Here is a 27,212-nt window from a genome sequence, read left to right on the forward strand (position 1 = left end):
TGTTAATGAAAAGACAGACAAGCATTATGTAGTATTTCCTTTTCTTCATTAAGACTAGAATTTCTTTAGCTGAATCAACTCTCCATTGCAATTTACACAAATACCCAGAAGTAGAAAAATCACACAGTACATTGTAATCCAAAACAATGTTCCTGATTTTAAACAGTTCAGAAAGAACTTTTTAATTTGAGTTTTAAAAATAGGCTAACACTACAAGTATTCTTAAAGTTGTAAAGCATCCTATTAACCTCCAATATACCAGTCACATGGGAAGGATGCCAGTTAGTGAAAGGCCCAGTCAGCGGTTTTAAAGGGGGGAAAAAAGCAAAGGGCAGTTCTCACACTAGTGTTGCCCTTTGAGTTGACCATGCAGATTATATACCTTAATCCATGCATCTAATCAACCTTCACAGAAAGCTGCATTTATAAGTGGTCCTCATTTACTTGAGTTCAATTCAAGTAAGAAACTTAGGCCCCAATGCTCAAACGTAAACGCAGGCGCTAGAGGCCATTAGCTCCATACTAGTGCCTGTATCTACCTGCACAGAATGATCAGAGGGGTCTACCGTGGGAAACAAGCATGCCAGGCACTAGCACAGCTAGTGTAGTCAAGCTAAATGAGGTCATCTTATATTCCTCCCCAATGCTCAGAAAAAGGCGCCCAAAAACAGTCTTACCACTGCAAAAAAAACACCAGGTCGGAGCAGGCATTAGGGTGTTGGAAGAGAGTATTTCTCATGATTCTTTCCGCAAAATCTGCCATTTTGATTGCTTTTGGAAGCAGAGGGAAGCCTCTGCAAGCCCTTAAGTGCTGGTGTCTATTTCCTGTGTCTAAATTTAAAGAGTCTATGCTAAAAAAATAAACAAAATGCCCAGAGAAAGCACATTGGCATCCATTTCCTGTGTCTAAATGTAAGCGTCCAAGCTAAAATTAAAAACACATATTTAAGGCCACAGAAAACAAGACACCAATGTGTGCTTCACATTCAAGTTCATGTGCGCACATGAGCCAAGCTTACTGTGGAACTCTTCTGCGCACACACCAGCACAATCCTGTTGAATTCCCTAATGCTCATCGCTATGAGCATGCCTATATTTGCATCTCATCAGCATTGAGCATTAGGGTATTCTACGCTGTTCCGGCAGTATTTTTATGGCACTATTCAGAAGAGCATCAGGTTCTTAATGAAACCAGTTGCAGACCTCAGTTTGATCTCTTGCACCATACTTAACTTCAGGCTCGTCAGACTTCTACTTTCTAGGGCCCTCTGTGTGATGGTTCTATATTTATTTAATTTATTTGCTGCATTTGTATCCCACATTTTCCCACCTCTTTGCAGGCTCAATGTGGCTTACATTATGCCACAATGGCGATATATAAACTCTTGAGAGGTAAAAGAAATACTTAAGATTAAAATTGTTAGTTTAGATTTGATTTGCTGCTACTATGGATTACTGAGCACAAAGCTTGAAGACCACCACTCTAATGTCAAGATTTCATGAATAAGACCAATATTTAAAAGTGATGGTGTAAAGACAGCAAAAAGGCAAACCTGGAAAATTTAGGCAACTTGCAAGGAAAATGTTTAGACAAGAATCCCACAGCTTGTAAAGCAGATTTCAATTGGAGCCATTTAGATAGCATTAGCAATTAACTAATGTTTAGAAATTTATTGGCTATTAAAAAAAAAAATTTTAATCCTGGCTTTCTACGAGGACTTACAATTGTGATGTGTAATTGACTACACTTCAAACTCAGAAACCACTAACTTTCATGGATCCTACAGCCTCTGAAAAGCCATGACACTCCCACTTAATTTGAAAGAATTGCAGGCTGGTGTCAAAGTTCTTATGCCTTAGCACATACCATGCAATATACCTATAGCATTTGATGTGTGCATTTATGGAATAATTGTTGAAAACTTGTTTTTGATTAATACCATGATTTGTGTTGCATTTATGTTCCATAGAGCTCTATGTACCTTTTAATTATAACTCATTTGTACATTATGGAAAAGCACGAAAAACTTATGCTGCCTCAATGAAAGATCAAGAAGGTACATATGTGTAAGAATTTTCTGACAAGTATCCTTCCAGAAATATGCCCTTTTACTCAAGGTTACACCATCAAAACCTATTTTTGGTCATCAGATTTAAGTATAGTAGTATCCTTCCAGGCAAACTATTACTGTCACTATAACGTTCTAGTGAATTCAATAAAACATGAAGATAAGCTCAACTCTTTACCAGGAAAGTTAGATATGCTGCAATAGATTTGAAATTCTCCACAGAAATGCTGTCAGCATAGCTCACTCAATTCACTGTTCAGATTACTGAAAAAATTCCCCCCAAGCAAATGAACTTGGGGGAAGTCAGATTTGACTACAATGATACTGGTGTTAATTTTTGCATTTTTTTTTTTTTTTTGGAGGAGAAGAAAGCTACTCAATTTTGCTCTCTGCTCTCCCCCATTCACCTAGTCCTCGCCAATCACTGATGGCAGCAATTTATAAATTACTGAAAAGTTCATTTTTTTTGCTCCAATCCATTGGAGGTGCCTTCTTATTGGACCGTTTTTGGTGTGCTCTCTCCTTGGCAACAGCCAGTGGCACATTCAAGCCCAGCATAGGATTGGATGTGAAGTCTATTTTCTCATCGTTGTCCTGGGAAATAAACACAGAATATGTAAGAAACAGCAAAGTTAATACTCAACTTTCCACCCCAACCTAGGCAGTTGTTGCACTTGATTATAAACAAAGTAACGATAGTGGCAGTAACGTGTAACTAAGGTTATATCCTCTGCATCCATTGCTAGCTTCCAAGGGTTGGCTACACAAAGCTCTCTGCTTTGTACTTCAGATATAGTTATTTTTCCAAAAATAAGCACAGGTTAGTGTGCCTGAAAGCGAAGTTACTTACCTGTAGCAGGTATTCTCCGAGGACAGCAGGCTGATTGTTCTCACATATGGGTGACGTCCACGGCAGCCCCAGGTCCGGAAAATCTTCCTAGCAACAAAGGTTGCTAAAGCCTTCGAGCACGCAGGTGCGCGCACCGCGCATGCGTGACCATCTTCCCGCCCGTAGCGCTAGAGTCCCGCTTCAGTCAACTTGTGAAGCAAAAACAAAGAAAAGAACTCCTCCAAAGGGGAGGCGGGCAGGTTGGTGAGAACAATCAGCCTGCTGTGCTCGGAGAATACCTGCTACAGGTAAGTAAATTCGCTTTCTCTGAGAACAAGCAGGCTGCTTGTTCTCACATATGGGTATCCCTAGCCTGCCTCCAGGCTCACTCAAAACAACAGACAGGGTCAATTGGGCCTCGCAACGGCGAGGACACAACAAAGATTGACCTACGAAGAAACATCTGAGAGTGCAGCCTGGAACAGAATAAAATGGGCCTAGGAGGGTGGAGTTGGATACTAAACCCCGAACAGATTCTGCAGCACCGACTGTCCAAACCGACTGTCACGTTGGCTATCCTGCTGAAGGCAGTAATGTGAATGTGTGGACTGATGACCACATCACAGCCTTGCAAATCTTTTCAATAGTGGCTGACTTCAAGTGCGCCACTGACGCTGCCATGACTCTAACACTATGAGCCGTGACATGACTCTCAAGAGTCAGCCCAGCTTGGGCGTAAGTGAAGGAAATGCAATCTGCTAGCCAATTGGAAATGGTGCGTTTCCCGACAGCCACTCCCCTTCTGTTGGGGTCGAAAGAAACAAACATTTGGGCGGACTGTCTGAAGGGGCTTGTCCGCTCCACATAGAAGGCCAATGCTCTCTAGCAGTCCAATGTATGCAACTGACATTCAGCAGGGCGGGTATGAGGATGGGGAAAGAATGTTGGCAAGACAACTGACTGGTTAAGATGGAACTCCGACACCACCTTCGGCAAGAACTTAGGGTGCGTACGGAGGACTACTCTGTTATGATGAAATTTAGTATAAGAAGCATGGGCTACCAAGGCTTGAAGCTCCCTGACTCTACGAGCTGAAGTAACAGACACCAAGAAAACGGCCTTCCAGGTCAAGTACTTCAGATGGCAGGAATCCAGTGGCTCAAAAGGAGGTTTCATCAGATGGGTGAGGACAACGTTGAGATCCCATGACACTGGTGGAGGTTTGACAGGGAGCTTTGACAAAAGCAAACCTCTCATGAAGCGAACAACTAAAGGCTGTCCAGAGATTGGCTTACCCTCTACACGATAATGGAAAGCACTAATTGCACTAAAATGAACCCTTTTGGAGTTGGTCTTGAGACCAGACTCTGACAAGTGCAGAAGGTATTCAAGCAGGGTCTGTGTAGGACAAGAGCGAGGATCTAGGGCCTTGCTATCACACCAGACGGCAAACCTCCTCCATTTGAAAGAATAACACTTCTTCGTGGAATCTTTCCTGGAAGCAAGCAAGACTCGGGAGACGCCCTCTGAAAGACCCAAGGAGGCAAAGTCTACGCCCTCAACATCCAGGCCGTGAGAGCCAGAGACTGGAAGTTGGGATGCAGAAGCGCCTCCTCGTTCTGAGTGATGAGGGTTGGAAAACACTCCAATCGCCATGGTTCTTCGGAGGACAACTCCAGAAGAAGTGGGAACCAAAATCTGATGCGGCCAAAAGGGCGCAATTAGAATCATGGTTCCGTGGTCTTGCTGTAGTTTCAGCAAAGTCTTCCCCACCAGAGATATGGGAGGATACGCATACAGAAGGGCTGACCCCCAATGGAGGAGAAAGGCATCCGAGGCTAGCCTGTCGTAGGCCTGAAGTCTGGAACAGAACTGAGGGACCTTGTGATTGATCTGAGTGGCAAAAAGATCCACCGAGGGGGTGCCCCACGCTCGGATGATCTTGCGGACAACTGCCCTATTGAGAGACCACTCGTGAGGTTGCATTATCCTGCTCAACCTGTCGGCCAGACTGTTGTTTACGCCTGCCAGATACGTGGCCTGGAGAAACATGCCGTGACGGCGGGCCCAAAGCCACATCTGGACGGCTTCCCGACACAGGGGCGAAATCTGGTGCCCCCCTGCTTGTTGACATAGTACATAGCAACCTGGTTGTCTGTCTGAATTTGAATAATTTGATTGGACAGCCAGTCTCTGAAAGCCTTTAGAGCGTTCCAGATCGCTCGCAACTCCAGGAGATTGATCTGAAGACCTGATTCCTGAAGGGACCAAGCTCCCTAAGTGTGGAGCCCATCCACATGAGCTCCCCACCCCAGGAGAGATGCATCCATAGCCAGCACTTTTTGAGGCTGAGGAATTTGGAAGGGACGTCGCAAGGTCAAATTGGATCGAATTGTCCACCATATCAGGGAGTTGTAAAAAGTGATGGACAACAGGATTGCATCTTCTAGATCCCCTGCAGCTTGATACCACTGGGAAGCTAGGGTCCACTGAGCAGATCTCATGTGAAGGCGTGCCATGCGAGTCACATGAACTGTGGAGGCCATATGGCCCAGACGTCTCAACATATGCCGAGCTGTGATCTGCTGAGACGCTCTGACCAAGGAAACCAGGGGCAGAAGGTTGTCCACCCTCGCTTCGGGAAGATAAGCCCGAGCTGTCTGAGAATCCAGCAGAGCTCCTATGAATTCTAGTCGTTGAACTGGAAGGAGATGGGACTTTGGGTAATTTATAACAAACCCGAGTAGCTCCAGGAGTTTGAGAGTCATCTGCATGGACTGTAGAGCTCCTGCCTCCGAGGTGTTCTTCACCAGCCAATTGTCGAGATAAGGGAACACATGCACTCCCAGCCTGTGTAGCGACGCTGCAATGACCGCCAGGCATTTGGTGAACACCCCGGGCGCAGAGGCGAGCCCAAAGGGCAGCACACAATACTGAAAGTGCTGTGTTCCCAGACGGAATCGAAGATACTGCCTGTGAGCTGGCAGTATTGGGATGTGAGTATAAGCATCCTTCAAGTCCAGGGAGCATAGCCAGTCGTTTTTCTGAATCATGGGAAGAAGGGTGCCCAGGGAAAGCATCCTGAACTTTTCTCAAATCAGATATTTGTTCAGGGCCCTTAGGTCTAGGATGGGACTCATCCCCCCTGTTTTCTTTTGCACAAGGAAGTACCTGGAATACAGTCCCAGCCCTTCTTGCCCCGGTGGTACAGGCTCGACCGCGCTGGCGCTGAGAAGAGCGGAGAGTTCCTCTGCAAGGACCTGACTGTGCTGGAAGCTGAAGGACTGAGCTCCCGGTGGGCAATTTGGAGGTTTGGAGATCAAATTGAGGGAGTATCTCTGCCGGACTAATTGGAGAACCCACCGATCAGAGATTACAAGAGGCCACCTTTGGTGAAAAAATTTTAACCTCCTCCCGACCGGTAGATCGTCCGGCACGGACACTTTTATTGCGGCTATGCTCGCCTGGAGCCAGTCTAAAGCCCGTCCCTTGCTTTTGCTGGGGTGCTGCAGGGGCCTGACGAGGCACACGCTGTTGACGTGAACGAGCGCACTGGGGTTGAGCCTGAGCAGGCTGGCGGGAAGGTGGATTGTACCTACGCTTATTGTAAGCATAGGGAGCATTCCTCCTACCCCTGTAAAAACGTCTACCTGATGAGGTAGATGCTGAAGGGGCCAGGCGGGAGAGTTTCTCGAAAGCGGTGTCCCACTGGTGGAACTGCTCTACCACCTGTTCGACTTTCTCGCCAAAAATATTATCCCCCTGGCAAGGAGCATCCGCAAGCCGCTGCTGGACTCGATTGTCTAGGTCAGAGGCATGCAGCCAGAGTCTGCGCATCACTATACCCTGAGTAGCAGAATCGTAAGTACCCCTAGACAGGAATTTACGACACGCCTTCAGCTACCTGACCACTTCCTGAAAAAGCCTAGCCTGCTCCGAAGGGAGCTGATCGACCAGGTCCGCCAGTTGCTTCACATTATTCTGCAAGTGAATGCGCGTGTAGAGCTGGTAGGACTGGATTTTGGAGATGAGCATAGCTGACTGGTAGGCCTTCCTCCCAAAAGAGTCCAAAGTCCGAGCCTCCCGTCCCGAAGGCGACGAGGCAAAATCTCTCGTACTTTTGGCTCTCTTGAGAGCAGACTCCACAACCCCCGAGTCATGAGGCAACTGGGCCTTCATCAACTCTGGGTCCCCGTGAATCCTATACTGGGACTCAACCTTCTTAGGAATGGTGGGGTTAGATAGTGGTTTCATCCAACTCCTCAACAGTGTCTGCTTAAGGACATTATGTATAGGAACAGTGGATGACTCCTTAGGTGGCGAAGGATAGTTCAGGACCTCGAACATCTCAGCCCTGGGCTCATCCTCAGTTACCACCGGGAAGGGAATGGCCATAGACATTTCCCGGACAAAGGAGGAGAAAGACAAACTCTCCAGGGGAGAAAGCTTTCTCTCCGGCGAAGGAGTAGGATCAGAGGGAAGGCCACAAGACTCCTCAGAAGAGAAATATCTTGGGTCCTCCTCTGCCTCCCACGAGGCTTCCCCTTCGGTATCGGACAGGAGTTCTCTGACTACAGTCTGAAGCCAAGCCCGTCTCGACGCCAAGCTATGTCCTCGATGGTGATGTCGAGAAGTTGACTCCCATGCCGGCGGTGATGAAGCTCCCTCCATCGAAGTCGAGTCAACCCGGGGGGCAGCCGAGACAGACGTCGAGGGCCTCACCACAGGCAGGGAGTTAGCCGCCGCATCTATAGACAGTACCGTCAGCGCAAGCACCTCCAGTACCAGAACAGATAGTCGCAGCAGCCTTTCCAGGATCCCTCGAAGAATGGCATTGAGGCGCTCATCAAGAATGTCTGTCGAGAAAAGCTGTGGTGTCAGTACAGGAGTTGAGGCTAGAATCTGCCGAGGAGGAGGCGGTACCGGGCTGTCCGGAGACCGGCGCATCCACACTTCTTGTATAGAGGGTGTGTGGTCCTCCCAGCGTCGACGCTTCATGGGGGCTGATTCCCTCGACGCCCCGGAGCTCTCAGTACCGTGACGAGAAGGGGACTGATGACGGTGCTTCTTTGCCTTCGCTCGAGACACATCACTGGTACCCCTTGGTACCGATGAAGAGGACGTGGAATCCACACGCCTCCTCGGGGTCGGGTCCGAAAGGGGTCGGTCCCGATGGGCCTGTACCGCAGGAGCCCTCGAGGCAGGTGGAGACCCACTTGATGGTTCACTGCTGCCAGCATGTCTCTGGACAGCCATTACCTGTGCTCCCGAAGTCTATGAACTCTCCGGTGCCGACATCGACACCGCCGCCGTTGAAGTACCGGGCAAAGCTCCAAACAGGCATTCCCGTTGAGCTTGTCTCGATGCTTGTGTCCGCTTTTTAAGGCTAAGACACAACTTACATGTCCACTTTTTAAGACTAAGACACAACTTACATGCGTCTGGGCGATGGTAGGGCCCAAGGCACTGGATACAACACGCGTGAAGGTCAGTGCCTGAGATTGCCCGGTTGCACCGAGTGCACTTCTTGAAGCCGCTGGCGAGCCTCGATGTCACAGACGGAAATACAGCGGCGGCGAAATCAAAATTTGCGATGTTGCCAAAGGAAGGGCACAAAAAAAAGGGAGAAAACCCGTAAGGGTGGCTAAAATGGCCGCACACGACAACGAAAGGATATTTGAGGGCAAAAAACTAAGAAACTAAGGGAAAAACTTTTTTTTTTTTTTAAAGAAAAATTAAACAGCTCCTGCACGAGCACGACGAAGAAGAAAAAACTGGCAAAAAGCTGACTAAAACGAAGGCTTTTCTTTTCTGGTGTACAGAACTGCCGTAAACAGCCGCTCTTGACTGCGGAAAAAAGAAGACTGAAGCGGGACTCCTGCACTACGGGCGGGAAGATGGCCGCACCTGCGCGCTCAAAGGCTTTAGCAACCTTTGTTGCTAGGAAGATTTTCCGGACCTAGGGCTGCCGTGGACGTCACCCATATGTGAGAACAAGCAGCCTGCTTGTCCTTGGAGAATGTAAGTATTTTTAACCCAGAGGGCTTAGTTTTGTACCCGACAGATTAAAGGGTGAGGTGATTACAAGTATCAGAGGAAGAAGCAGGACCTGAACCCCTGATTTTCAGCCCACTACTCTACCCATTAGGCTGTGTCAACTTATTTTTAAAAATTTTTGACGTTTAATTACATCTCTTCTAATGATCTGAGTAGCCTTAAAACTCAACACTCTTATGTTTTCAGTGTTTTTAGCCAATAATGAATGTGTTAATATTTTTTTGCCGTTTTAGTTCCTTGCACTAAAGCAGACTTCCATCTCACTTTTAAGAACCTATATTTGTGTATTTTAGATAGTCATGTGTTCCACGCCATAAGTAGAGTGCTGCCACCTGATCTTGATTACAGCTATGGCACCTATTGCTTCAGAAAGACTAGTAAGTCTGCCATTTTTCTATTTCCATCTCCTATAGTCTGTATTGGATTTAAAATTACTAACCTATCATTTTCCCATGTTTCTGTTTTTAACCTTAGTGGTGAACCCATTTTAAAACACTTCTGGGGATTTTAAAATGTGCCTATGTATATATTATTTATCTAGGTATTTATTTTTAGATCACAATTCTTTTTTTTTCAATGTCTAGTTAAAAATGTAATGTGATATTAATGAGAATGTACTGATTAATCCATATTTATGTAATTTTAATGTATATTCATTTAATTTGGTCTGATTTGAGATCATTTGGTTCATTTAGATGGTGCTTTTTCATATATGCCTGTATACTTATGATTTAATATGATTTTTAACATGTTCTGACAGCATTATTGCCCTTGATGAGAACAAAACATGTTTGTTTGTCGGGCATTGGTTTTTAATCCTCCATGTGTTACGGTTGATTAATTCATCAGATCACTTTCATCTGATCTATTTTCACCTCCAAGGCGGGCTTTCCCCCATCCCTTTACCATATTAAGGGTTAACCACACAAGACCTCAACCTTATGGCAGATGTTGATTGCACACAGACCCTCCCTATTCCTCCTACTTCCATTATCTCTCCCATTCTAAGTTTCATTACCTGTTCATCTGGATCATTTGGAGTAGAAGGTACAGACAAAACTTCTGGCGTGGAAGGGGGACTTTCAGGCACCAGCTCAGATAGCTCTTCCGTCCTACTAGTCTAAAGAGATGGAAGAGGGAGAACACTTATGAAAAGTAATGTTGCAGCAAGGCTGATTTCCAGGTGTCTCAAACACTAGGGTCCAGTACCCAAGGTTTGTTATTACAAATTAACATTTGACAGAGCTGCAAAACAGTAGCCTGTACTAGAGAACTGTCTAGACACTAAATGTGAATGTGTGGTATTTTCTTAAAACTGCACATTGGAGGAAGGGAAAGGCAAGGATCAATACTTGTTCTCTCATGTGCTCGTTTCTGCTCTAGAAAAAAAAAAAAAAGTAAATCTGAATGGACTTGTTTATTCATATTAAAGAGGAAGCCATTCTTTACAGCAAAAATTCAAGTAGACCTATTGCTCCTTAAAATAACTGGATTCTTTTCAGGTTGATTAGCAGACCACCATAAAAAAATACAATAACCCAAAAGATAATCTCAATCTTATGTATTACACACTGGCTCCCTCTTGTACACCTTAGCACCGATGGGGGCTACACATCTCAAAAAATTCATGTACATCTTTGGATCATTCTGACATTAACAAAAGCTCAATATTATTTCAGATGTTTCTGGTTGAACATTAGCCACCGAGATTCTAGTCAAAGGAAACATCCCTGGGCTGGTAATGAAACATAAGGAATCCCATTTGATAAGAGATCACACAAGTAATCTTAGAAAAGATGGATCATTTTTTTTAATCTGGCAAATCCTATCTGCAACAAGCAAACCTGAACCAAGCAAAGTGGGTAATGTGAACACATGGGACCAGGACAAAAACTGAACCCCAAATTAGTACAAAGTTCTGAATATGCATGGCCTTTCCAGTGCACAGAAGCCTCCCCAGTTGCCTTTTTGTGCTCTGATCAAATGTGAAAAAGCTTTCAAGATTTATTTTTTTTAAGGTTTTATATCTATTCAAAATTATTGGCTTACAGTGATTGTAGCCAAACAGGAGTTCATTACTGATAAATATCAGCTTTGATTAACTTATACTGAACCATAATCCCCAAAAGAACTCTTCCCCCCCCCCCCCCCCAATCGTCCTCCCTACCATTACCTCCCCCTATCCATATCAACCCTCAGCCTTTCCGGAACCAGCTCAGCATCCTATACTTACCTACACATACAATGGTTCTGCGCCTATTTGATATTTTTGAAAAAAGTGTTTTCTTGAGTAATACAAATGTCTGATTTTCACTTGGCCACCGATGAATATGGGAGGAGGGCCCTGTGGGAGTATGTGGCATGTTCGAAACAGTGAATTGGGGTCTGCTGTGGCTTATATGCTAGGTTAAAGGGGTTGTGAGAGAAGGGATATTGTTTGTGTACTGAGCAGAGGTAGATATAATAGGAGGCAAGGTAGGTTTGGAATGAGGTTTTGTTTGTTCCAAAACAAGCTGATGTTTTGGGAACAGTGCTTAGCTACTTTAAAGACCAAATGCAGAAAACTTCCCATGTGGTTGGCACACTTTTGCACGGGTTTTCAGTGCAGAAAGGGTTTCTGTGCAGGCATTAATTCATGCAGAAACCCTGACCGCACATCACACTAAAATGAACGCAAATGCGGTGATAAGCTAACCAACAGCATGCAAAACAAAAAGAAAATGATTTGCATGTGCAGCTAATGGAGAGTTTTCATCAGGACAGCATGGAAAGGATTGGTTGAGTAGTCTTCCGCCAATCTGACCACCCTGCCCTAGATGTCCAGTATCGGTCCCTTCCCCAGAGTCAAAAAAAAGTCCGGTGGTCCAGTGGCTCCCCTCCTTTCCTCTCTGCTGAACCCCAACCCCACCCATAGTTCAAAGTGTTTCCCTGGTAGTCTAATGCCCTCCCGCCATTCAAATATTTTCCCTGGTAGTCCAGTAAGCTCACCCACCCCTCCCCCCTTTCCTGAATTAAAAAAAAATAATGTAAAATCCCTGCCTAGTGGCACTCCCCCCCACCCCCCTTCCCCAGACATCCCCATACCATCATCCTCTCTCCTAGAAAGGTACAAGCAGGAGTGATGCCCACTTGTTCCTGCAACCTGCCCTGGGGATGCACCAGATGGGCCTGCCTGCCATATAAGTTTTTGACACAGGGGATTTTTTTTTTTAATCTGAGGGAGAGGAAGGGGGTGCCATGACATCAGGGAATGGTGGGGGTTTTTTTCAGTGGGTGAGTGGTGCACTAGACACTCAGGATTATTTTTGGAGTCAGGGAGTGCTTAACACCAGGAAGTGAGGTTGTTAGTGGTGGGCAGACTTATACGGTCTGTGCCCTGAAAAAGACAGGTACAAATCAAGGTAAGGTATACACGAGTTTATCTTGTTGGGCAGACTGGATGGACCATGCAGGTCTTTTTCTGCCGTCATCTACTATGTTACGAATGAGGGGGACTAGGTGGTCCCCTGGGTAAGAGGGTTGGGTGAGCAGAAGGGTGTCGGACACCAAGGATTATTTCTTGGGTATCCGTTGGAAGGGAGGCAGGCAGGCAGCCTGCATAGAGCCCAATGCAGACCTACCAGACTTTCTCTGTTTTGAAAGGCAAGCGGGCTGGAGGAGGGGGATCAAAGGGTTAATATATATAAGGCAGCGGGCTAGAGGAAGGGGATCAAAGGGTTTATATATATATATATTGATGGATAGATAACCCTCTGATCCCCCTGCAGGACCTGCATTATATATATTCAGCCAGGGACCCACATAACTATCCTATGTGGGCCCCAGCTGAATATCATGGGAATGTGGTTAAATGAAAGCAAGGGGCCCTAGTAAAATTTCTGTTCAGAAGTGGATTATGTACACTCCCCAAGAAAGGGAAGCAAATTCAGTAAGACTTACCCTGCCTGAGCTAATTGTTTAGGAGATTTTAATGTGTATATGGAAGTAGCTCAGTGTGATAAAGCAGAACTGTTGACTTCCTCACTTGATGTAGCCAGTTTGGTTCATACGATGAAGTCTACGCACCAGGCTGGGCACACCCTAGATTTCATCTTTTTTACTGTTTTGCCCAAAGACCATTCATTCAGGGTTACAGAGATTAATAGCTCAATACACAAAAGACTAAATTAGTGTGATTTGGAGATTATCAAAGTCTCTTGTAAGACTATATTGTTGAAGCTTAACCAAAATGAAAATGATCACATCTTTGTTGTGAACCACCCTGAAGATTTTGTTAAAGGCGGTACAGAAGCATTGGAATAGAATAGAATAGGAGGTACTCTATGTCAATGTTGGGAAAGCATTGTAGTGTTCCTAACAAACCTAAATAGATATAATCCAACAAAAGAATTATTGGACTAGATAGCTTTCAAACGTAATACCTTCTTCAGGTCAGAAAATGAGCAAAAGATGGGCTCAAAGATGGCGATTCCTAACTGACGCGAGTTGATTCTCCACTCTTTTAACCTTTGTTGAATTTTCTCACAATGCAGAAGTGAAGGGGACGACCATCTGTTATGGTTTCGCAGAGATCAGCCTCAGTAGTGGCTGGCATGTTCGATTCTTTTGTACAGAGAACCGGGGATGCCTTTGGGGTTGGATAGCCTGCATATGACCCCCAGGTTGAGTGGAGATCTGTGGCACCACCAGAGATGGATGTTACTCTGAGCCCCAACCACAGAGCACCTCCCCTGCAGCTGCAGAGCACTAGTTTGCCACTGACAACGTCCTCGCAACCAAGAAGTGCTGCTCAGTTGGAGCAGCAGACTTTCACACATCCAGCCAGCAACTTAAGGGTATCAGCTTCACTGTAGTTCGATACCACTGTTAAATATGTGTTCTTTGAACCATCCCGTTTCACAGAGTTCCTTGCACCTAGAAGAGCAGGGGTTTAATCATTAGTATTAGCTCTCTAATTTAGACAGCCTGTATCATATCAGGTTTTTGTTTTTTTTTAATTTCTTGTTACAAGTTTTTTCTTTTTTGTATAATATTTCCACTTTATGTAATTTTGGATCCAATTATGTGGACTTCAGTGTAACTGTTTTCTAATGATGTAAAGATATTTTCTTTGTTATTCTGATTATTAATTATAATGATCCTTTACTGTATAAGTATTTACTTGGCTCTATAATTTTAAATCTAGAATAATTAAAAAAAAAAAAAAAAAAAGAAACGCGCAAAAGGTGACATACCAGAATATATAAGTGAACCATAAAAGAAATTCCAATTGAAGTCTCAGGGGGAAAGGCAGAGGTGGAGAGATGAGAAACAGGGAGAAATGGAGGAGTGACAAAGCAGTATTTTTTAAAAATTTTATTTGAAGAGGTCTTATTTTCAAACCTGCACAACTAAAAATAGCAACACTATTTAAAAACAAAACTAAAATGCCAAACCAATGCAAAAGCTTTTTAACCACTTAAGTTTTTCTGTTTTGTATAAATAAATCCACCCACAAAAAGAAAATATGGGGGGGGGGGGGGGGGGGAGGGTAAAGCACTACATTCTATAGTTTATACTCTCCCTCCCCCCCAGACTGTCATTGGAATGCTTTCATGGTTTACTTATGTATTCTAATGTGTTATCTTTTGCTCATTTCTGACCCAAAGATATTATCTTCAAAAGATAATCAAAAAATATATTTAGTCCAATAAATTTTATCTTTATTTCTATTTATTAGCTTCAAAAGTGAACATAGCTAACACACCAATTTGATCAAGTGGGGAAAGCATGCACTGCATGGCTCGGCTCATGGAATGCATGTGTAGGGGGCAAAGGGGTGTACATTGTGTCTGTGTGCACTTTGTGTGATCAAGATAGGAGATTGGGGAGGAAGGCAGTTTCAAAAGTGCAATTCTTTAATCACATTACAGTGAATGTGTATATATGCTGCAGCTGTTGAGAAGTGCTTCTCCAAGTAAATCATTGTAGTATTTTTTTGAAAGGGTTCATTTGTCTTGTGCCTCATACAAGATGCAGAAATTTCACTTTTACAACATATGGTCTGTGCAGATCACCTTCTCCCCTTCCTGTAACTAGAGATGGTTTCCAACCCTAATACACAACAGGGGAGCTCTTCTTCATTCCAAAATCTTCTTGATCTCCAAAAGAATGGAAACTGAGTAATAGCTGTTTTCTCCTTGGGTATGCTACCTCCAATTCACAACATCTTGATGGCAAGCAAGAAAACCTTCACAAGGTATTCATATGCTCTCAAGTGGAAGGGGTTTTCTATCTAGTGTTTTACTGAGCAAGACCCCATTTAGTGTCCTCCATATACTTCAGTCTACACTAGCTTGAACCACAGCTGTCCTGAGTAAATATCAGTTTACTCTCAACCCTCCAGATCTTGATAAGGCAGTTCCATTCTTTGTAAATTTGAACATTTGTTATACCACCATATGATCCAAGGATATCAAGCTGGTATACAAATAGTAAAATGAGCAGTATAATACTGTGACAGAACTGTGTTTCAAGCCTGTAAACTGCCTAAATTAATTTCTCTAGTTTGGCCAGCAAGTGGTGCATGTTTTATGTTAAAGCTGTTACAGAAAATTGAATGCCCTCTTAGTTTCACTCAGAGAAATCTACAGTACTGTGAGCAATATACTTTTAAAAATTGTTGACTGGGCTCTGATTGGCCCAGGAGCTGTACTGCCCCCCCCCATTTCAGCCCAGGAAGAGAGCGCAAAAGAGCTCTTTGCTGAAGCCCTGTAAAAGAACAGTTATATTTGATAAATGATGAACAGCTATATATGTATGCCCTGATCTCCTCAGGTACTAGGAAGCAACCAAATGTTTAGTTAGTGTTATGATTGATCCAGATTTCAGTTACCTGTTATTGGTTACGGACTGCACATTTTTTTTGTTCATTGTTCAAGTGTGACAAATTGACTACCTGTCTGGACTGATAAATCCTGGTGGTTTATGCGTTGGGTCTGGAGTGCTTTCTGGGAAATGTGGGACCACTGGGAGTGTAGCCCCAGTAACCTAGAAAATCAATGGGGATAATTTCAGAGCAGGAGACTTCCCCAGAGCGGTTGTGACCCAGGCGGTGGGAGGAGGGTGCTAATGTAGAGCAGAAGGGGCAGATGCAGGCTGACCTGAGCTGTGATAGAGATAGACCCTCTAAGTGGCCGAGGGGTAACCCCAGGCAGGTGGCTAGGCATTTCATGACTGACCCTAAAGATAAAAACAAAGGGAGAGAAAGGAATAGCACAACAGTTAAAACTGTACTAGTGGAACCAGACATGAATAACTACACAAAAGGAAGGTGAAAGTGCAGAGATGGAAAGGGGACTTTATATCACACCACCAATTCAGAAAGCTCATCCCATGAGATTTGGATGTTGTCCTTTCATCTAATGAAGCAATCCTTTGAGCCAATGAATCTTCATGCCTGAAGAATCTTGACCAGAAAAGTACTCTATGCAGCAGCAACATCAGCTGGAAGAAAATTCCTAAAAGTAACTGGTTATCTTCATATTAATGGCGATAATGCTATTTTATCATAAACCTCAAACATTACTGCAAGATTATCCTCTAGACCAATGTTATTCAGTATAAGGCCCATTGTCCAATAACAGCCTCTGGGGCAGTCCCCATTGTCACTTTTTCACTACCCTTTGTGCCTCCATACACAAGCTTTACAAAATGAAAATTTTTGGGGGGTGGGGAAAGGGAGCAAAGAGATGCATGCTTGGGACAAGGCACTTCTGAATAGAGCACATTTAGAAACACCCACCTCAAAGATCCATCAATGAAAATCTGAAGGTGGGCTAGAAGGAATGGATGTCTGTCACATGCTGGTCAGTGTAAGTCCCACACGAGAAGATATCTGGTAGCTCGCCTTCAGGTCATTTGATCCAAAGTGACCTAACTTAAAATTAGGCAACACCACTGCTCTATCCAAGATGAACCAATCAATAGGTCTACACAGCTGTGCATCTGACCCCAAAAGACTGGGAATTCCAGTGCCAAAGACAACTCTAGTGTCCTGTATCCAAATCAGGTTATGAGCAGGCAGCTATCCTTCTAACCACTACAATTTAAACCTCAGAGTCACTATTACCACTAACTCTTGAAATCTACTTTGCAAGAAAGCATCTTGACCTCGCATTACTAAGTGTACCAGTCTTAGTGCAAATGGCCATCGCAGTACTGAGCTATCTTCATAACCTACTCTACTTTCTGAATACGACGAGGTTGCTCCTCAACATCAATTATCTGAACTGCCTGTATCAAATATTATTAGCATTTGTATCCCACGTTTTCCCACCAATTCACAGGCTCAATGTGGCTTACATTTGCCGAAATGGCGATTGCCATTTCCGGGTCACAGAATACAAAAGTCGCTGCATTAAGGTGCATGCATACGTGGTAGAGAAGAATACATTGTGGTAGTGCATATTAATTTCTGTGTGATAAATAGGAATGTAACATACATTGGGTCATCGACTGTAGAGAAGTTATTCAACTTGAGGGTTAAAGTGACACTATATTCAGCATAAGGGTTAAAGTGAAAGAGGTCAGTCAGTCAAGTGTTAAGAGTTCATTTTTTCTAGTTCATGTGTAGTCTTTATTATTATGTATTGAGGATGAATATTATTGGTATGCCTTCTTGAAAAGATCAGTTTTCAGTAGCCTTCGGAAGATAGTTAAATCTTGCATTGTTTTAATGGCCTTCAGTAGTGCGTTCCATAGTTGCGTGCAGATGTAGGAGAAACTAGTTGCGTATATGTATTTATATTTTAATCCTTTGCAGTTGGGGTAGTGGAGATTGAGGAATGAGCGTGCTGATCTTTTTGCGTTCCTAGTGGGCACGTCTATAAGATCTGACATGTAGGCCGGTGCTTCCCCGTGAACGATTTTGTGGACCAAGGTGCAGACTTTGAACACAATACGTTCTTTTAGTGGAAGCCAGTGCAGTTTTTCTCTTAGGGGTTTGGCACTTTCGTATTTCCATATACGAATCTGGCTGCTGTAATTTGAGCGGTTTGAAGCTTCTTGATGATTTGTTCTTTGCATCCGGCATAGATGGCATTACAGTAATCTATAAGTAAGATAAAAGCCTACTCCTAATCTACAAGTCTCAAACCCGTTCAAACGGACAATCAGGTTGCCATGTTTTACACCAACAAGCAGGGGGGGCACCGGATCTCGCCCTCTGTGTCAGGAAGCCGTCCAGATGTGGCGTTGGGCTTGTCACGGCATGTTTCTCCAAGCCACTTATCTGGCAGGCGTGAACAGTCTGGCCGACAGGTTGAGCAGGATTATGCAACCTCATGAGTGGTCACTGAACATGGGCGTAGTCCGTAAGATCTTCCGAGCGTGGGGCACCCCCCTCGGTGGATCTGAATGGTCTAAAACATGGCAACCTGATTGTCCGTCTGAATTAAGATTACTTGGTTGGACAGCTGATCTCTGAAAGCCTTTAGAGCGTTCCAGATCGCTCTTAATTCCAGGAGGTTGATCTGCAGACCTCTTTCCTGAAAGGACCAGGCTCCCTGAGTGTGGAGCCCATCTATATGAGCTCCCCACCCCAGGAGAGATGGTCCATCGTCAGCACTTTTCGTGGCTGAGGAACTTGGAATGGTTGCCCCATGGTCAAATTGAATCGAATCGCCCACCACTGAAGAGAACTCTGAAAGTCAGTGGACAGTTGGATTACATCTTCTAGATCCCCCGCAGCTTGAAACCACTGGGAAGCTAGGGTCCACTGAGCTGATCTCATATGTAAACGTGCCATGGGCGTGACGAACTGTGGAGGCCATGTGCCCCAGAAGTCTCAACATCTGCTGAGCCGTGACCTGCTGAGATGCTCGAACCATGGACACCAGGGACAGAAGGTTATCCGCCCTTGTCTTGGGAAGATAAGCTTGAGCTGTCTGAGTGTTCAACAGGGCTCCAATGAATTCCAATTTTTGGACTGGGGTGAGATGGGACTTGGGATAATTTATGACGAACCCCAGTAGCTCCAGCACCCTAATAGTCATTCGCATGGACTCCAGAGCACCCTCCTTCGAGGTGCTCTTCACCAGCCAATCGTCGAGACAAGGAAACACACACTCCCAGTCTGCGTAGCAACGCTGCAACTACAGCTAGGCATTTGGTAAAAACTCTAGGCGCAGATGCCAGGCAAAAAGGCAGTACACAGTACTGAAAGTGCTGTGTTCCCAGCCGAAATCGAAGACACTTCCTGTGAGCTGGAAGTATTGAGATGTGTGTGTGTAAGCATCCTTTAAGTCCAGGGAGCATAGCCAATCGTTTTCCTGAATCATGGGAAGAAGGGTGCCTAGGGAAACCATCCTAAACTTTTCTCCGACAAGAAATTTGTTCAGGGCCCTTAGGTCTAGGATGGGACGCATCCCCCGTTTTCTTTTGCACAAGGAAGTACCTGGAATAGAATCCCAGCCCTTCTTCCCCTGGTGAAACGGGTTCGACCACTTGGGCCTGTAGAAGGGCGGAGAGTTCCTCTACAAGTACTTGCTTGGACTGAGCTCCCGGTGGGCAATTTGGAGGCTTGGATTCCAGACTGAGGGTGTATCCTAACCAGACAATTTGAAGAACCCACCGGTCGGAGGTTATAAGAGACCACCTTTGGTGAAAAAACATTAACCTCCCCCCAACCGGCAAGTCATCCGGTACAAACACGTTTACCGAGGCTATGCTGAACTGGAGCCAGTCAAAAGCCCGCCCCTTGCTTTTGCTGGGGAGCCGCAGTGGCCTTAGACGCACACTGTTGACGAGAATGAGCGGAGCTGAGACTGAGCCTGGGCAGGCTGCTGAGAAGTAGGAGTGTACCTATGCCTAGCATAGGAATAGGGAGCACTCCTCTTCCCTCCAAAAAACCTCCTAGATGAGGAGGTAGTAGCAGAAGACGCCCGACGGGAGAGAGAATCCATAGCATCATTGTGCTTCTTGAGCTGGTCAACCAGATCCTCTACTTTCTCACCAAAAAAGTTATCCCCCCGGCAACGAACATCCGCCATCTGCTGCTGGACCGAATGATCCAGGTCAGACACACGCAGCCATGAGAATCTGCGCATCACTATACCCTGGGCAGCGATCCTGGATGCTACATCAAAAGTGTCAAAAGTACCCCTGGCCAGGAATTTGACACGCCTTCTGCTGCCTGACCACCTGACGAAAAGGCTTGGCCTGCTCCAGAGGGAGTGCATCAACAAAACTAGGCAGTTGCCTCACCGAGTGCCGCAAGTGGATGCTCATGAAGAGCTAGTATGTCTGGATTTTGGCAGCGAGCATAGCGGCCTGATACGCCTTCCTCCCAAAAGAGTCCAAGGTTCTAGATTCTCTGCCTGGGGACGCTGAGGCATAGTCCCTAGTACTCTTGGCTCTTTTGACAGCGGAGTCCACCACCATGGAATTGTGAGGTAGCTGAGACCTCATCAATCCAGGCTCCCCATGGATCCGATATTGGGATTCAGTCTTTCGGGATCACTGGATTAGACAGAGGGAACGACCAGTTTTGCATAAGGACTTCCTTCAGTACATTATGCAAAGGAGCCGTTGCAGCCTCTCTAGGCAGAGAAGGGTAATCTAGGACCTCGAGCATCTCAGCCCTAGGCTCATCCTCAACCTCCATAGGGAAGGGAATAGCCACAGCCATTTCCCGGACAAAGGAGGTGAAGGATAGACTCTCCGATGGAGAAAGTCTGCTTTCTAGTGGAGGGGAAGGTTCAGAAAGAATCCCATAGGACTCGTCAGAAGAAAATTACCTAGGATCCTCCTCTTCCTCCCACGAACGCTCATCTTCGGTATCAGACAAGACATCCCTCAGAGCAGTCCAAAACTGAGCCTGCCTCGACGCCGGTGCTGAGAAGTCAACGCCCGCCTTGACTCTGGTGAAGCTTCCTCCACCGACGTCGAAAGGGAGTCGACCTGGGTGGCAGGCGGCACCAAGGTCAGGGACCTCACCACAGGCGAAGGGCCAGATGCTGCTGCAGCACGCATTGGCACCTCCTGAATAGAGGGGGAGCGATCCTCTCGGCGCCGACGCTTCCCGGGTGCTGATTCCCTCGACGCCCCGGAGCTCCCGGCACTGTGTGTCAAAGGAGAACGATGACAGTGCTTCTTCGCCTTCGCTCGACGCCCGTCATTGAGACTGCTCGGGGGCTTGCAAACAGGAGGCCTCGAGGCAGGTGGAGACCCACTCGATGCCTCACAGCTCCCAGCGCGAATAGGTCTTTCAGCAGCCATTACCTCTGCTCCCGACGTCGATGCTTCCCTCGAAGGCGATGTCGACGACTACGACCTTGGTACTGATGTCGAAGGACCGGACCGAGCCCCAAAAAGCTTCTCTCGCTGGGCTTCGAGATGCTTGGATCGTTTCTTCATACGATGACACAGACTACAAGCGGCTGGGCTATGGTTGGGCCCAAGGCACTGGATACACCAGGCGTGGGTATCGATACTTGAGGTGGTCCAGTTGCACCGAGTACAACGTTTGAAGCCGCTGGGTGTCTTCGATGACATGGAAGGAAAAACGGCTTCGGCAAAATCAAAAGATGCGATTATGCCTGTTAAAAGAAAAAAAGGGCACAAAAGAAGGGAACAACCCGACCGCGTCAAAAAACAAAGGAAACTTTAAAAAGGACAAAAAATAAAGAAAAAAAGGGCACAAAAGAAGGGAACAACCCGACCGCGTCGAAAAACAAAGGAAACTTTAAAAGGGGACAAAAAAAACAAAGGGAACTACGGGTACCTTTTGGTTTTGTTTTTTTAATGATAAATTGTTAAAAGAAAAATAAGGCAAAAAAAGCCACGAACAGACGAAGACCCTTCCCGGGCCTGAGAGGAGCACAGAAAAAAAAAAAAAAAAAACACTCTACCGCACCTCAATGCAGAGAAAAGAAAACAGAGGCAGGCAGGCAGGCGCGATGGGCAGAAAATCAGTACGCGCGCCACAAGACTCTGGCAAAACATTTTTTATATTTTGCTTGCAAAATGCCGTCCGATTCCCAGGCCGACTCGGATGTCGACCCACATGTGAGAACAAGCAGCCTGCTTGTCCTCGGAGAAACCAAGTTACCTACCTGTTAAGCAGGTGTTCTGTATAGATAGCTGGATCAGGCACACCATTTCTCCCACCTCCTTAAGGAGGTAAACTTGAGCTATGAACTGGAGGACGCTGCTGTGCACATTAGAGCCATACATTCCCAGAAGCCAAAGCTAGTGTAAAGTTCTGGGCTAGTTATGTTCTGGAATGAAACAATGTAACTCGTTCTCCATAGGCAGCAGATTAATCACACTTCTGTTACAGGCAAGCAACTCTACTACTACTACAAATCATTTCTATAGTGCTACCAGTCGTACGCAGCGCTTCACAACTGAACATGAAGAAAAGACAGTCCCTGCTCAAAAGAGCTTACAATCTAAATCAGGACAGACAGATCGGGCAAATGAGGGATAAGGGTAGGACAGACAGATAGGATACATAGGGAAAAGGGACTATTGAAGAGAGGAAGACAAGATAAGGTTACGAGCAGGTGACAAGTTAGGAATTAAAAGCAGCATCAAACAGGTAGGCCTTTAGCCCGGATTTGAAGGCGGCCAGGAATGGAGCTTGATGTAATGGCTCAGGAAGTCTATTCCAGGTATAAGGTGCGGCGAGATAAAAGGAATGGAGTCTGGAGTTAGCGATGGAGGAGAAGGGTGCAATTAGGAGAGATTTACCTAGTGAATGGAGTTCTTGGGAAGGAGTGTAGGGAGAGATGAGGATGGAGAGGTAGTGAGGGGCTGCAGAGTGAATGCACTTATCAAACATATAAACAGCAAGTGACCAACTCACCTGCAAATGCGCAGTACAGACTTCCCTCTCTGTCCCACCCTCGCGTCAAGACGTCATGACAGAGGGCGGAACAGAGAGGGAAACGGAGTCGGACGCCGCTGCTGCCGCCTGGAAACGAACATCGCGTGAACCAACCTCCACCCTTCCCCCATCCCCGCCACTGCTCCCGCCCCCCTCCGCACCGGACCCCCCCCCCCCCCCCCGCACCGACCCTGCTTCCAATACTCCAATTAGAGTCCAGGATAAACATGTATACTCAAAATTGTTCTGTTACCTTCTCGTCCACCTCTCCATTGGCAACTGGTTCTGGTAAAGGACCTAAAGGGGACAGAATTTTCATTAACCATTTTATTTTGCTTACCCATTGCTCTTCTATCAAGAAGAACTGCAAAGTATTCTGAGACCCTCTACAGCAATTTACTGAATGGCCCAAAACCATGATTTTTCCCATCCTTCATGCCAATATACCTACACATAAAGTGTAGTCATGAAGAGGGTGCAATCTGTTTATGGGATTTCATTAAGAAAAGGCATCAAGATCAAAGAAAAGAATAAAAGGATTACCACAGCCCCTACTCCCTACCTCTCATTTTATGGGCAAGATTTCGTCCAATGCTTTAATGATTTAATCACCAGGGGTAAAGGGATCTGCACATGAAAGTACTTAAATTAGACCAAGAACCACTGGAATGAAGGTGGAATAAATCTATGGCTCTGCTCAATTTCCCATGCAGCATCTTTGCTCTCAGTACAACCTTCCCTGAGCCACAGAAGGGGGAACCGACTTCAATCCTATTCAACTAAAGTAAAAATTTTACCCACATCAACAAGCAGTGCCAAGGGAAACTGCTTAATGCAGCTGTAAGTTCAGATACATGCAAGACACAGCAAAAACATGCAGATCAGTTTACAATTTTTTTCCCAGCCTTTTTGCTCCCTCGCTCCACGTCTGGCAAGTGAATCAACTGTTCCAAGGCGATGATATCTTGTACCAGGCTGCACTGTGGGGTGCTAGAGAAAGAGCAAGATGGGAAGAGGAAGGGAGCTGGTATGAAAGAGAAAGTAGCTACAAGTACACCAATTCTGTGAATTAGACAACTGTTTTGGATGACCAGCTGACTCCATTTTTAAGACCAGACTGAATTCTAGTTTTAGCCTGCAGCATGAATGGACTTTTATTTCTGCTTTCCTTAAGCAGCACTACAAACCCATATGCATTGGAGGTAAGGACTGATCAGGCTAGCCTGAACCAAAATGAAGCAATTTTGATGAAAAGGAGCAAATGCTTGATTTCCCCTGAATTCACCCTTGCAAAAACTAAACAGCACTTCATTTTATATGTTTTGGGCTAAGCACATGCCAAGAGAACCATTTCTTGTATGAACACTCTTGGCCTGAAGCAGGCAGTCTCATACTTCTACAGTATGGGTCCATTAAAAAAAACATCCCAAAATTAGAGGAAATCACATTTTTTATACTCCTAGGTACATAGTGCTACAGTTTAGCATAAGATATTCAAAGGAAATATTTGCAAGTCATTTATTCAAAGAAATATTTTTGGCCCTGCCCCTCCCCGACTTGCCAACGTCTCCTGCATTGAGCAGGAGAGCCTTGCTTTTGTGGGTCATCTCCCATACTCCTGCTGTTAAGACAGGGTCTCCCGCTGAGCAGCTTCCTCTTCCAATGGCAGCAGGAGAAACCTTAATAAAACATATCTTCTGCTGCCATGAGACCAGTCTCATGATAAGAGCTGTGTGGGACTGGTCCCGCGGCAGAAGATGTCGTCATTTAATGTGTCTCCTGCTGGCACTGTACTGGAGGTAACTGCTGGTGCTGCAGGATGTCTGCAAAGTGTGTCAGGACAGAGCTATGGATGGGACTAGGCAGGCTGGGGGTGTGCCCTAAACCTCCTACTGAAAAAGCTGGCTCCCTTGGCAGCTCTGCACCCCTCCTCCCCCATACACACACTAAACAGTGAAGGCAAATTCTGAGCAGAACAATTAGTGAAAAAGAATTAGGGTTCTGGTAAGTGTGTTAAAAAATCCATTACAGTTTATGTATATTGTGTTACTGGATTAGCTAGAGACTTTACTGTTGTTGTTTTTTTGTTTGTTTGTTTGAAATGTGGTGCAGCAAGTCTGTCCAGGACTAGTCACTCAGTAAACAGCGGGGATAAGTGACATGCATTCAGGATGACCAAAGGTGGTGAAAGCACGCCACTGAAACATTAAGACTGTCTTCTGCTCCAGTACTTTGTTAGCTGTAATCTTATGATATAGTCAACATTCATGGAAAAGCTAAAAAGGCAAAAGAAAGATGCTCTAAGGATCTGCCTCTAATTCTCTCCATCATGTAACTATTCTCACACTTGTCTGTAGAATCAGATTTATGATTAAACCTCTGAAATCCAGGCCTTCTGGAAAGCTGCTTCCCCTCTGGATCCTCAGCATACCAGGATTAAAGTTCAATGTGCATGTCTTTTCACCATTTAAAAAGCAGAGGATGAACAGAGTTCAAAAGCATTGCACTGAAAAAGGATTATACTCCAAGGTATCCGTGGCAACATGAGTACAGAGAAGGGGAAGAGAGACCGAGGGTGTTGCTATGCACCATTTGATAGTAGGCTGCCTGAGAAAAGGACCTTGAAATATGCTATGCAATGCAACTGCTCACAAGTTAAAATGTAAGGATACCAGAGAAACTGGTAGGCAGAACCAAAGTCATGATTTCTGGTCCATAAATGCTCCTGGAAGGTCATCATTAAATGCAGCAATATTCTGCTCCCAGCTTAAAATACTATTATGTTTGGGGATATCAAACCTTCAATCACTCCCTTGCACACTGCTAACACCTACATGATTTTTGCTGAACTCAGCTTTACCTCCCTTCAGATGCCCCTGCTACATTTTCATCAGTGAATGGTAATAGCCTTTAGATCAGGGGTTCTCAACCCATTCCTCAGGGCACACCTAGCCAGTCAAGTTTTCAGGATATCCATAATGAATACTGTGATAAGAACCTCCCCAAGGAGGTCTCAAGTAATTGGAAAAGGAGTCTCACCTATAACAGACAGGCATCCAACTGTCCAGCTGACAGTCCCAAAACCTAAACAGCATCAGTGAACTAACTCTTCTCACACTGGGTGAGACAAAATTCTCAATCCATATGTAATCCTGGTTTACCCCTCAATCAGGGCTGCCTACCTAGCTTCCTGGGTCAGGTGCCCAGGACCAGGATTCACAAAACAGACTGGTACTTCAGATGAGCTGTGTGTAGCCTGAAGGGTATTCTCACCCTGGGGGATGCAAAAGGCCATTTTTCTCAAATGACCAGCAGTCTTAACTTTTTTACTTGACAAACATTAAACCAACAGTTCATAACAACCCTCATTTCTTCAGTTTAAGTGTATAAGAGGCCAAAGTCACATCCAATCAATGTCCATATCTATCCTATCCCAGATTAGGGATCCACTGGGCTGGCAAGTCCTAGCAGGAGTGGGGCTCCTCCGCACTTGGGGCATCTTTTTTCCACCAAGCACTCCTACCTTCTCACAAACCCCCTTGAAAGGGACGTCACCCAGACTTCCTCTGCCCCCCTTGCAGAGGTTCCTAGCAACCAGCCACTACAAGTCCACCTGTTCAGCTTCGGGACTCCCCCTCAGGGTCTAGGCAGGGATAAGACAACCAATGACATGGATCCAATCACTTTTCTGCCCTGCCTCTGGATGCTGGGCTCCCTCCATTTCCACCCACCAGGCCACCTTTACTAGCTCCCATTGCCACAGTGACCCCTAGAAAATCCTTCCACCTGCAGCAGAGGCACATTTTTTTTTTTTTTGGGGGGGGGGGGGGCACACATGACTATCCTGCCATATATTAAAAGCATTCAGCAAACCTGAAGATACAAATCATTTCCCAACATTCTTTCTGGTATGCAAATTAGTTCAGTAGCTAATGCTGTCCCTCCCTTGAGGCATACAAAAACCTTCAGTTGCTGCATCACTTCTGCCTTAATCCCACAGGTTTCTTCGTGACCTTCTGCTGCTTCCTATCAGGTTTAAAACATGTCATTCCAAACACTAGCAGCATACAGCCCACTTAACTCTTCTCTCTCAAGTACCATGCCCTTTTCTTCTGCTATACCCTTTTCGATACCTTTCCTGCTCAGAGTAGAAGGGGGAAGTTCTGCTCACGTGGCTTCCTTTTGCCAAAACCCTCCCTATGACCATTCCCAACAAAAAGTGCAACCAAACTACCAGAGCATTTGCTCTCAAAGCACTATTACATACAGTTTATCCCAACTGTCTTTCCTCTAAAGTCCATTTTCTCTAGAGGAGAGTTCAACAGGAGTTAGCACTAGCATTCTCAGGGTTTCTGGCTCAGGGCAAAGCTTTATCTTTCTCCTCTGA

General features: G+C 45.4%; 1 protein-coding gene and 1 long non-coding RNA gene across 3 annotated transcripts in view; both read right to left on the reverse strand.

Annotated features, from left to right (window-relative positions):
- Positions 1-1,255: 1,255 nt before the first annotated feature.
- The window catches only part of SLC9A3R1 (SLC9A3 regulator 1), a 53,935-nt gene continuing 27,978 nt past the window's right edge, over positions 1,256-27,212 (reverse strand). For both annotated transcript variants that reach the window (XM_030208335.1, XM_030208334.1), the window contains exons 4-6: positions 23,079-23,122; positions 9,974-10,075; positions 1,256-2,663 (exon numbers count right to left, since the gene is read on the reverse strand). In XM_030208335.1, coding sequence (XP_030064195.1) covers positions 2,508-2,663; positions 9,974-10,075; positions 23,079-23,122 — 302 coding nt within the window. In that variant the 3' untranslated portion in view covers positions 1,256-2,507. The remainder of the gene's footprint in view (positions 2,664-9,973; positions 10,076-23,078; positions 23,123-27,212) is intronic.
- LOC115473400 lies at positions 10,783-11,853 on the reverse strand. The gene is made up of 2 exons (XR_003942654.1): positions 11,129-11,853; positions 10,783-11,088 (listed from the first exon to the last, which is right to left on the reverse strand). It is a non-coding gene; the product is annotated as an uncharacterized LOC115473400 (long non-coding RNA).

This window comes from Microcaecilia unicolor, chromosome 6, assembly GCF_901765095.1.
Source record: "Microcaecilia unicolor chromosome 6, aMicUni1.1, whole genome shotgun sequence".
Lineage (NCBI taxonomy): Eukaryota > Metazoa > Chordata > Amphibia > Gymnophiona > Siphonopidae > Microcaecilia > Microcaecilia unicolor.